General features: G+C 39.0%; 1 protein-coding gene across 1 annotated transcript; it reads right to left on the reverse strand.

The window, feature by feature from the left end:
* Positions 1 to 647: 647 nt before the first annotated feature.
* Positions 648 to 12,668, reverse strand: gal3st1a (galactose-3-O-sulfotransferase 1a). Its single transcript, XM_023833349.2, has 4 exons — positions 12,065 to 12,668; positions 5,030 to 5,091; positions 3,697 to 3,844; positions 648 to 3,411 (listed from the first exon to the last, which is right to left on the reverse strand). The coding sequence occupies exons 3-4, from the start codon at positions 3,822 to 3,824 to the stop codon at positions 2,262 to 2,264; spliced, it is 1,278 nt and encodes a 425-aa protein (XP_023689117.1). The 5' UTR covers positions 3,825 to 3,844; positions 5,030 to 5,091; positions 12,065 to 12,668; the 3' UTR covers positions 648 to 2,261.
* Between the last annotated feature and the right edge of the window lie 68 nt (positions 12,669 to 12,736).

Genomic DNA, 12,736 nt, shown 5'->3' on the forward strand with positions numbered 1-12,736 from the left:
AGAACAATGATCACCTTCTGAATATTGAGGATTGTTAAAATGGAATTTCCCTTTTAATAATATACAATATTTCTGCATTCAGGTATACCTGTGTGGTATAGGTATCAAGGTAGGCAAAAATTATAGTATGATGAATGTGATGAAAGTAGCAAGGCTAACTATAAAGAGTGCCTGTAGTTCTCAGAAATTTTTGGAATGAGATCAGCATGCTGGATTTAATATTTACCTATTCCTCTGTTATGAGATGGCCCAAATATAACTAAATAATCATTGCCATTGATATTGAAATAACACATAATATTACCTTAAAACACAGCAAAAGTGGCTGGACTTTTCAAATCTACAAATCTACTTTGGGATCATTTCAGAAAGTAAAATATTTTTAGCAGTCAGTTTAGAGAGGAGATTGGGAGAGAATTCAAACATGGTATGCTCTCTTTGTTTCTATTCCATAATAATTTACATGCAATATGAATATTATGAGATGTTCATTAGTAACATGCAGTCTACACACACACACACACACACACACAAAAATATATATTATAATATATAATTGACATTTATTTACTTCATATAGTTACCATCAGGTAACTAAGAGATTGTACCTATAATAACTGTGAAGACAAATCCTAATAGACACAACATATTTTCAAATGTGCCTTTATTTTGTAGACTTCAAAAGCTTTCTTCTATGTATGTATTCCACATTGTAGAATTTGTTGTGCTCCAAGGTTCCTCATGAATGAAGAGAACTCCTCTGAGCTCTCTGCGCTGAACTTTTAAAACGGTTACCATGAATTAAGTATGTCTCTCTCTGTGCTGTGTATCATATCTTAATCGCTACAAATTAACTTAAATTGTTGTCCGTCATATCCTTTGTCCTATACTGTGCTGAAAAGGCCACACATATACATGGATTTAACTGAACTAAAGTCAAAGTCAGGCTGATTTAAAGTAAGACAAAGCAATTTACTTAACTTATTCCAGCTAGTTAATAATTTCATTGTCATCAGTGCTGAGTGTTGGCATCAAGGAAAATTGCTCAATGGGTTACTTGTTATATCAAATGTAAAGAAATTACATGCTGCTTGTGATTTTTATTGATAGGATATTGAGGCACAGCTGTAGTTGGAAAGAGTTCAGGCCAGTCTGCCCATAGTGATGGAGTTTAAGTACCTCAGGATCTTGTTCACGAATGATGGTAAGAGGGAACATGAGACTAACAGGTCGATCGGTTCACTGACTGCAGTTAACCATGGTGGTGAAATGGAAGAAGGAACAAGGTCACCAGTTCGGGCAGCCAAAATGAGGTTTCTTCTCAGGCTGAGGAGTTTAGAGAGCCAAAGGGATCACAGAACAGAGCCTCCAATTCTTCAGAACCTGAGGGTTTTTATCTCCTAGCTGGCTTGGGATCATCTAGAGATCCCCAATAACGAGACAGAGAATGACACCATGATGCCACTGCAACTCACAGCAAGGAAAAGTGGCAGGGAGAGCAGTTGAGATGAATAATCATGTTATTTGACATAGGAGAAAGTTCTATTCTTACAGATAGAGTAATATGCTGTAAATGTTCACTAACACTGTAAGATTCAAGAGGTAATTATTTTACAGTGAATTGAACATAATGGCTGTATAAAGTGGAGATTCCCCACTTTAACCACAAGTTTTTAAAGAAACTATCTTGAGATTGACATTTTTGTGTTTTTCCGAGCATATTTTTTTGCAAAATGCCTACCGGATGCCAACTGACTATTTCATTGTCATCAGTAATCTGTTTCGATATAATGCATCTGCAAAAACAACAAGGGCGAAATGTTCAGTAGGTCATCGTTCTTCTGACATTGCGTTATGTGTAGATCTAATATTCACAGAGCTGTGGCATCATGGCTGCATGAAGCAGAAGGTCACAGTTTTTGCCATGACATAAGGAAGAAATATCTTCACACTGACTATTTTTCTGGTTTTCCAAGCACCTATAGAATAAATAGTATTGAGCAAACAGCATTCTTGACACAATTGTATCAGAATAAATTAGGTGGTGTACTGATGTTCACTGTCAACAAGTCCATAAAAGTCATAATTGTATGCAGCAAATAATGGCTGAAAAAGGCATGTATCTCCACTGGGAAGAGTATAAGTTACTCAAGGTCTGATTCTGAGTTTCACTGTTTTAAGAGGGAGCTTGAAACACACCTTTCTTCATTAGCTGTTCTCATAATCTGCCGTTTGCTTTCTGCTTGCTATCCATGTTGTTCCTACCAGTTGATAACATCTCTCACATAACCCCAGAGTCTTGTGATCCACAAGTTGACCCCCAGATTGGTCAGATACTGAAGCTCTGGGGTGAGCATCTTTCGGCAAAGCTTACGGTGCTTCTTGTCAATGTTCTTTTTCAGGTTGTACCCCATGATGGACTTCTCCCCTATAGGTTGCCATGGCTGCATGGCTGTCTCCTGGATGCTACCGGCCTCCACAGCCTGACCTCCTTCTATGCAGATCGCTGCCATTTCCTTATTTCTCCTCCTGAGCTCTTCCACATCTTTGGCCATGCGCTGTCGCCCATAAACATCTACCTTTCTCCAAAAAGTTGCATTGAAATGCTGGTAGAGCTTCCAGTCAATGCCGTTCCATTCCAGTGCCTGGGCCCTCAGTTCTGGCTTCAGTCTGGACACCGTGGAGCCCTTTCGGGCATTGAGTTTGAAAAACAGCAAGTCATCCATCTCCCAGCAGAGAGTGTCCTTCAGCAAGATGAGTGACTCCTCAAAATATTCCACCAGCATCACCAACCGAAACCGTTCTGCAATGGACCGGATGCTCTCATCCACTCGTGGGTCATCCGACTCCATTGTATTGTCAAACCCAAAGTCAAAGAAAAGCAAATTCTTGAGGTAGAAGGAGTTGTAGCCTTCGGGATCAAAGTAGTGCCAGGGGTCCTGAAGGAATTCAGCCAACTTGTCCTCTGCGGAGATCTTCCAGGTGAAGGGCGCTAGGCGACCAAAGTAGTGGAAAGAGGACTCAAAGAGCTCTGCAGGATCCCGCAAGATGGAGACATAGGTGGTGTCAGAGGGCAGCAGCTTGACCACCTCAGGCTCATTAAAACGCATGTGGTTACAAATGATGTTGAAACACATTCCGGGTCTGTAGTCCTTGACTTGTGACCGCTGGAAGAGTGAGGGGTAGAAGAAGTCATTGCGGCTGTTAGGGAAGGCGAACTTCAGCCGGTGTTTCTCCCCGAAACGGAATAGGATGTTCAGGAGAGTGCTGCTGGCCGTTTTGTGGGTCTTCATAAACATGACATCCACCTTGGGTGTACAAGTGCCTGTCAGCCCCAGGGAAATCTGGGAGCTGTTTGAAACTTGTAGGGTACGTGCGGGTCTATGTGCACAGGAGTAAGGCACTGGTACCCTAGAAATAAACAACAAAAATAACTAATGAACCAATCCATATATAAGGTTAACCTACAGCAATATGGCATAACAATGGATTTCAGAATAATAGAAATCTTTGACTGTGGAGGACTCCATCAAATACCCTTGAAAAAGAAAACCCTGTGAATATCTTAAGAGGTATGCCTGTTAAGAAATTAGATAATGCTACATATTTATTGTTATAAAACATCTATTACTAATAAGGACAAAGTGATGGAAAGAAGTTGTAGCTGATAATCTACCCTAGTGATTGTAGACTTACTCTTGGAGATTGAGTTGAACCTGAGGAGCAGAGAGGCAATAAAGGAGAATCATACAGCTGGTCAGCAGGGTCCCAAGAACCAGTCCTTTGCAAATAGACCTCCACTGCCTTCCCTGCTTCCCTATCATGATCCCAGCTTAGCAGTTTTCTGAAAGAGAATAGTCGCTGGATTAGATGATGTGGTGTTTTTTCTATTGACCTGTTCTAGAGCTTAAATTGCCATTTATAGGCAGGACAGTCATACCTCATTGCTGATATTTGAATGTCATGTGTATTATGTAATAAAAAGGAAAGAAACTGTATCATTTCCATCCATACATCTTTCAACCACTTGATCTGGTCAGGGTATACACACACACACGCACACACACCTTGTTCTTAATGCTGTGCACTCAAGTGGATTGGCCTTTCTAAACTGCCTATTGTGTGATTGTTTGCATGTGATGAACTGGCATCGCACTGAGGGTCACTAAGGGTGCACCCCTGGCTTGAACCCAAAGCTGACTGGAATTGGCTCTGCCCCCATTCCTCTACACTACATAAGTGGTGGGTGGGTGGATGGACATATATTTGTTTTGTTTGAACATGGGGACAAAAATTGAGCATGTATCTTGTCTGAATTGCCATCATTCCTCCTAGCACTAAAACACATATACTGGCTATAGTGCTGACTCACCTGTACCCAGATTGAGGTCATCTGTTTTCTAGCTGTCTATCTGTTGTGTCTATCTGTCTGCCTGCAATTTTCTTCATTGTCCTCTTGTGCCCAATTATTTGGGACTGTACTTTGCTGCTCTGTCAAATTACTAACCCCCCCGTGACTGGACTTCCTGTGCTCGCCCCCTGACGCACACAATAGTGTTTATGGAAAAAGACCCGACCAGCTTCCATTGGTTTGTTACTGCTTATTTTATTTATATTTATAGAAAGGATATGCAAAAATCATGCTCAGTGTTCAATGCGTATATGTTTTGCCACAGCTTCCAAACCGATGAACCCTGAAGAATCCATAGTGGTGATCCAGACCTGAAACCCAAACTGAATGGCTCCAGTGTGTCAACAGCCTGATTGGTATATGTGGCACCTTTTAGTGAGGTCACCAAGAGACTGCAGGCCATGTGAGTGATGTAGGTACTTCAAGAGGGTGTACCGTATCAGCGGTACATCAGTGGGGCTAAGGAGTGACTGCAGATCGTGGTCCCTGAGACTGTTGGCTGGTCCACAGCTTTGTGGGGTTGGGCCTTGGAAAAAACTCACAGAGCGCTTCTGCTGGGACCACCCAACATACCCAGGCCAATGTGGAGCAGTTCTGCCAATGGTGCAATTTGTGTACCTTCAAGAAGAGACCGCTGGGCCAGTCAAGAATATCAGTTCAGCAGCTCCAGGCTGAGGCACCTATGGAGAAGGTGAAAGATCTTAAGACCATTTCAAGGGAACTACTATGTCATTGTGGTATGTATATATATATATATATATATATATATATATCATATACACTATTTCATCATACAAAGTCCAGAACCTGGAAGCACTAATGGTCACCAACCGCCTGAGAGTGAGGATATTTATCTGGTTTGTGATGGGTCCCTGCCTGGTGTTGGACTGCCTGTCAAACATCTTTTGCAGAATTCAGCAGTAGATATGACATTGAATGGTGCTGCTCGGGTACAAGGCAGCTGGACTTTGTCCTTGGCTCAGGGAAGCCAAACCACATTCACTTAAGGGGGTGGGGGGGGCACTCATATTCTTCTTCAGGAACAGACACCTGAGATCTTGCAATGGAGGGATTGCACCCTTTACCTTCCCTGTGGACCTAATGGGGAACCTATACCAGCAGAAGACTGGCCCCTAGCAGCATCAACTACCAGCACATCCAATGACAAATCAGTTCACACCTATACTTGCACATACAACAATGGGCACATACGAAGTTGACCGACCATTATTATTATTACTTTTTCAAGTAACTATAGATATAGGAATTGAAATATACGTGTATATGTGTATGATCAAATGTGTGTATGCTACATATATATATATATATATATATACATATACATATATATATATGTGTGTATATATATATATATATATATATATATATATATATATATATATATATATATATATATATACCTATTTGTAACATTATTATTATTGTTATAATTTTTTTTTGTCATCATCATTACCCTGCTATTAATGTTTTGTTGTTTGATGTCCTTTTAATGAGTGTTATGTGGGTTATGGTTGTTTGTATTCTGCATTCCACTACACTTTGTTTTCTCCATCCCACCTTTATTATTCTTATTATTATTATTTCTATTTACCTTTTTTTTTCTTTTTCTTTTCTTTTCTCTCCTCATGGTGATTAATGTATGTTATTGTTATGATTGAAAAAAAAGAAGACTGGCCCCAAGGTGCCAGGAGGATGTCTGGACACTAGGTACCAATCGATCGGCCACGGACCGGAATTGCCCGATTTTCAGCCTGCTCTGCCCGAAACGGAGATCAGTCAGTCAGTCTCATGTATTACCGATACCGAACCGGTCGGTTATACGCAGGCACCACACGTCATACGCACAGCGGCGCAAGCATTAGCCTTACAGCCTCCTGCACGCTCACAGAACATGTTAGCGTGGAACTTCTTCACTGTGAGTGAAAACGACACAAATACTTTTTTGTATTATTTTTTAATACACGTAAAGCCAAAGTAAACCGTGAGGGAGGAGGTAAACTTGAAACTGATTAAACACATACTAGATAATCTTGAAAAGAAATACTAATAAAAAAAATCCTATTACAAAGCAAAAATGTTTTAGCGACACTTGACCCCCCTGCGCTATCATTTTTTGTACAGTATGAACATAGCCGGTCCAAGGCATAAGCGAACTAAGCGGCTGCTTAGGGCCCCGTGGCCACCAGGGGCCCCCCAAGAGTACATGAAATTACATCGTTTTTTTATTTTTATTTTTTTCATTTATATATGTTTAATATTTCAGTTGATATCATATTGGTAATGAAATCCATTATTCAATTTAAAAAAACAACGCAATATTATTTAACTGGCTGCTGCAGGATGCATGCACAGTTGGAGTATGACAGCCATACGATGCCTGAGGTGAGTTAACTTAAATTAATTGAAGAAGCAGCGTCACTGCAGCCAGGGGCGCCGTAAGGGGGAGGAAAGCTAGGACGATTCCAAGGGCCCCTGAGTGACAGGGGCCCTAAAAAATTAGGAAAATAACTGGATTGGTTTGGACTGGGGGGCCTAATATGATATGCTTTCATGGGGCCCAAAATCTCTAGCAACGCCCCTGACTGCAGCAAAACAATTAATAATGTCACAAAAAAGGACATATCTTTCTGGTGCAGAGAAAAGAAAAGGGAAGAAATCAGATAAAGAGAAAAAACAGCAAGATAAAGGTAAGTTAAAAAAAATGAGTATAAACTAAACGAGGCTAAATTGCAAGCTAATGTTACTTCTTCCGCTTAAGCGATCACCAGCGGCAGCTAACAGCTCGTCAATTCATGCTCGTGCAAAAGGATGAGACGGACAAAAATTACCGATGCATAATAAAAAGATAAGCTTCTGTTTTATAACTTTGGTACTGATAACAGTTTAAAGGAAAGTGCAATATTGAGGTGGAATGTAAAGTTGAGTTAGTTTGTCTTTTCATATAAAAATATCCTGTTTGTATTTGACTAATTTGTAGTTCTTTGGTATTTAGCTTTATATTTTATTATTTATTATATTATTTATTTTATTTTTTAGTTGATTGTATTGCACTTTTTACATGTTGCAAAATTTTCTGACCAAAAGTATAAGGTGACAAGGGACAGAAAAAAAAAACGGCAGAAGAAAAAAAAAACGTCATGTTTTGCGTTATAACCCAAAACTTTTGCGATATAACGCAAAACCTTTGCGTTATAACCCAAAACCTTTGCGTTATAACCCAAAACTTTTGCGTTATAACCCAAAACTTTTGCGATATAACCCAAAACTTTTCCGTAGTAATGCAACAATAAAATCAGGTGACTAGTGTACTTTTGGTCATTCAAGTGCAACTTCCAAAGCCGCGCTGTTTGCATAATGTGGTTGATCCCCGCTTCGCTTATTAATCTAATTTACCGGTTAAAAAAAAAAATTTAGAGTTCAGTGTGGTAAGATTTGATTGTTTAATTCATAATTAGTAATTTGTAAAGCAAGCCTTGGTAAAGTACGTTTCAGGAACATTGCCAATTAATGCTAATCTGTTGAGGTTGATTTAAGCCTAAAGAATTGTTCGTTTTTTGTTGTTGTTTCATGTTTATAATGAATTAATATAAATCAAATGCACACTCTTTTCTCACATGAAGTCCATTTATTCTGCATTTTGCATACATCCATCGATAACCATGAAGCTGCCCAGAGTGCAAAAGCTGCTCACAAATTAAAGTTAATTACATTATCCAAGTCGGAGTAGTTTTTTCCGTTGGAATAATCCCCTTTCACATAAAATCCTATTAATCTGCCTCAGACTTATGTGAACATCATGCATAGATCCGAGAACAAACTGAATGTCCATATATTGTAGACCAAGATCAAAGTAAAATTCGATTAAACGCTCCATGTTTTCCTATCAATTATGTTCCTTACACTGACTGATTACTCACATTTCCAGTTCAAAGTCACAACAGTTTTGCCTTATGTCGCAAAAGTTTTGGGTTATAACGCAAAGGTTTTGGGTTATAACACAAAAGTTTTGGGTTATAACGCAAAGGTTTTGGGTTATATCGCAAAAGTTTTGGGTTATAATGCAAAGGTTTTGGGTTATATCGCAAAGGTTTTGGATTATAATGCAAAAGTTTTGGGTTAAAACGCAAAAAATGACTTCTTTTTTTTTTTTCTTCTGCCATTTTTTTTTCTCCTCCTTTGTCCCCTTAGGGGCTCCGTACAATACAATCAACACAAATAAAATAAATAATAAAATATAAGGCTAACGTTAACCACTTTAATTATAGGGGCTCCGTAGTATTGCACTTTTTACATGTTGCAAAAAAAATAAAGTGGTTAAAGTGTTTACAGTAAGAGCATTGTCTACTAGTTTATTTTGCCACTATCCAGTACACCACATTAAGTATGCCAACTGGTACTGCAAGACTTTGAATGTTAAAGTGCAAATTAACACCTGACTACTCCTGCGGGTTCGCTACTGTTACAATTAAAGATCATAGCAAGGGTAAAAACATTGGTATGATGTAAGCAACACAGCTACAAAAAAATTAAATTTATATTGGGTGTGTTAGATTTATAGTGTGCGAATAATAAAGGATTGACAATAATTAGTCATATTGGTGGCACAGAGGGGCCCCCAAATAAAATTCTGCTTAGGCCCCCCTGAAGGCTTGGGCCGAGTATGAAGGTATGAAAAAGCCTGATCTAAATCTAGCTTATTAGCGATGTAAGAATTATATTCGAATAACATGCGATGGTGGTATTAATAATGTTACTCTGCACCTATTATTATTTCGAAAAGTATAGTACACTTCAGTTTTATTTGGAAGTTTGTAACCTATGGACTTTTTAAAAAAGAGAAACAAGTAAAAAAGAGAAAAAGGTCAATGTCATATTATCTGGTGAATGTAAACATACTGCAAACGATATAAGTAACTGACATTTGTTTTGCTATTTAAATCTGTTGCACTTGCTCTTGTTTAACTGGTAAAGTAAAATATGTCAGATAAAGTTGGATGTACCCCAACTCATTTTCAATTAATTGTTATTTCCAGTCACAGCAGTTTATTTTGAGAATTGTTTAAGTGAGAGAAGATCCTGTAACTTAGTGCCGTTTGGGGGAAATTAAGTTTATTTTATTATGAAAATAAAATTTTGCATCGAACAAAAGCTGATTTTATTTGTATATGCTGTCAATTGCAGTTCTTAGAAAGAAAATAGCAATCGTCAAAAATCGCTCTAGGCGGGTCCAACACAAGTCCAAGGAAATTGCAATCGGTGCATCTGTACTGGACAATTTTACCGGTAAAAATAACTATAGTGTCTTTGCTACAATACTGTGGAAGGAATGGTGACTTTCATGCAAATTAACCAGTTTGCACAACTATGTGGAACTGAAATTATATTTGTTGTATATTTATTTGTATATTATATATTTTGCTAATGTAGTTATGTTCTATGTATTTTTCTACACACAATCTTCCATTTTTTTTCAAATAACGTGCTACTGTGAAACGAGGTAAAATACGCTAAAATTATGTTAGTTTATGTTAATAACATACACTGACAGTCCGATCAGTAAGGATATCGTTAACGGTATAAATTGTGTATGTGTTTAATGGGTTCAAATTTCACAACCCGTGTAAATATTTGTAAGACTATTACTGCTAGATTTTATAAAACATAAAATTAAGACTTATAATGGAAGGTTATTTGAAATCCAGAACCAGTCTGCTTTCTGTGTACCAACTGTGTTTTGAAGGTTGCACTGTTTAGCATTGGGATCAATGAATAATACATTCTGGGCAAACCGATCCCACACAGCTAGAAGGATTACTCTGAGCTGCAGTAATCAGATCTCAACAGCAGTCGCAGTGGTACCCGACTCGGCAGAAAAGTAAACTGGGAGCTTTACTAACTCCCGCTGTTTCTATTCTTGTAAAGTCAGTTCAACTAATGTTTGTTCCAGTTTTGAAGTGACCAGAATACCGAAAAAATACATCTTTCTGGACTGTAAACAGAAAGCAGCTGATTTAAGGAAATGTATTTACAACAGATGAATGTCTATGGTACAAAAGAAATGCTTAACCATATGTTAAATGTTGTATGGTAAATGGTTGCAGATGGTATGTAATTCGTTAGTTTGTTAAACTGACCACTGAGCGTATATTATCAGGTACACTTGCATGCTAATGCGATCAACCTGCTATTACGAACAAGCATGTGGCTGCAGCTGAATATATACAGCATGCAGATGGAGTTAAGGGGTTCGGTTATTAGGCGCTTAAGCAGTAAAACTCCAAGGAGCCTGATCTATGTCGTTTTAAATGTGGAGTGATTGTTGGTGCCACACATGGTTTCAGCATCTTAGAAACGGCTAAGATGTTCACTCACTAAGGTGTCTAATTTACAGGGAATGGCGCAATAAACAAAACACATTCAGTCGGTGGCATTAATGAGAATGAGCAGACCATTTAAAATCTAATAGGGCCACAAATTAAAAAATTATAGCTCTTCACATGTTCATGTTTGTAAATATATACACCGCTGAAGCTGTGAGATGAAGACGTACACCTTTTTTAATATCAGTCAAAGATTTGAGTCCAATACAAAACAACTAAGGTACAACACTACTAAGAAAAATTAAATACGGAAACAGTAATGACAATGAATTGACTTCAGCCAGTTCAGCTACAACACACACGTTGATTGCTTTTAAGATACATATATTCAGTCACTCCATTAAAACATCCGACTTGAAAATGAGTTCCGTTTACAGTATTACAAACCTATATGTCTAAATCGTAAACTGGATACAGACTGCAAAATCTGCAAGGTCCTTTGACGAAAAGACAGGCTAAATTCCTCCCGTACCCGCATAAAGATGAAAAGGTGAAATCCCATTTCTTTTGCATATCTGCTTCATTATTGAAAACAATGACACTTTTTTGTATCAGGCACGGTACAATTAAACATGCATTACAGTCAGATGCAGTTACGATTTCAGTAATAATTAACTTTAATGTGAAAGACGCGGGTAGGGGAAATGCAATCACATCAGTTTGGGGCATCTGAGGGTCAAAGCTGTGGTCGAGAGTGTTTCTTTCAAGAGCATTGTCACTTTGAGACTTTCATAAGGGGACATAACGTGTGCTGTATTATATTACAGTGAACAATCATATCACTTTTTAACAATCCCGATTACGCAAAATAATACCACTGCTCATGGTGGGACAAAATAATCCTGTTATTCATACAAATACAACACCAAAAACACTATTATATCAAGTAATGGTAAAAAATGTAATATTTTAATTCCACACTGTAGAACATTTCAAGGTAAAATGGAAGATAGTGACCAGTGATTTTGGAAGTGCGGCTGTCACAGATTTGGAAGTTTCATACATCCTTACTCGTTCGGCGAAGAATTGCATCAAGCTATAATAAATTCAAGTTGTACAGTAAGCATTTACATATAAACACTATTTGTAGAAATTAAAAGTTTAGATGGATCATTGCTTCCTTCTTTCACCTCATTTAATAAATGTGTTGGGATTAGGTACTGGTTGTTAATGGTTAGCCAAGCAAGTGCAAAGTAAGTACCTCGTGCCACCTCTAAAGTACCTTCAGAAAAAAAGAAAATAAATACTGTACCGTGATGGGCATAAATCCTTCTGGAACTCAAAAAGATTTTTTTTCTGAGTATTGAGAAAACAGCAACAGGGAGACCGTGCAAATAGGGGTGCGATGTCCTCCCAGGACGTCTGGCTCCAGTTCCCCTCCCCAGCACCACCCCAGGGCAGCTGTACTGGTGGTCCGCGGCTCGCAAGCGCGCTGTCACCGGTTCCTCATCTACGATGGCTTTCTGGCTATCCCGGGCGATGCCGCGGTTCCCATTTCGCGGTGCCTCCGTGCGGTGCGAGCTTTACGTAGAGGAAAGAGAACAACGGGCTATCCGATAATCACCTTCCGCGCCGTTGGGAGCTCAAGCTGCACCCGGCTGAACAGAGACCCGCCTTCAAACGCTCCTGCGCATGGCCGAGGCTGTCAGTGTCGGTCAGTGTGCATGATAGGAGGAGGGCTGAAAGCGGAGTCTGTAAGGAAATACAGATCCTTGAGTCAGGGAGGGGGGAGTGGTTGATGAATGCATAGTGCATCATAATTGTGGGAGTGTAGGGTGGCATACAAAAATTCGATTGTGTCCATGCATCTTGCCCGCTGCCCCGCGGTTGGGAGACGTCTACCCGCGCCCCGCTCCGAAACTCAAATATTTGATTCACCAAGGCACCAGAGTCCAATAAATAAAATTATTACAGGCATCGCCGC

This window comes from Paramormyrops kingsleyae, chromosome 2 (genome assembly GCF_048594095.1).
Source record: "Paramormyrops kingsleyae isolate MSU_618 chromosome 2, PKINGS_0.4, whole genome shotgun sequence".
Taxonomy (NCBI): Eukaryota; Metazoa; Chordata; class Actinopteri; order Osteoglossiformes; family Mormyridae; genus Paramormyrops; species Paramormyrops kingsleyae.

Bases quoted from the DNA above. Each gene is read 5' to 3' on its own strand.
- gal3st1a (XM_023833349.2), bottom strand. From the start codon at position 3,824: ATGATAGGGAAGCAGGGAAGGCAGTGGAGGTCTATTTGCAAAGGACTG. The intron at 3,412-3,696 runs GTAAGTCTACAA...GTTTATTTCTAG, and splicing joins GTTCAACTCAATCTCCAAGA to GGTACCAGTGCCTTACTCCT.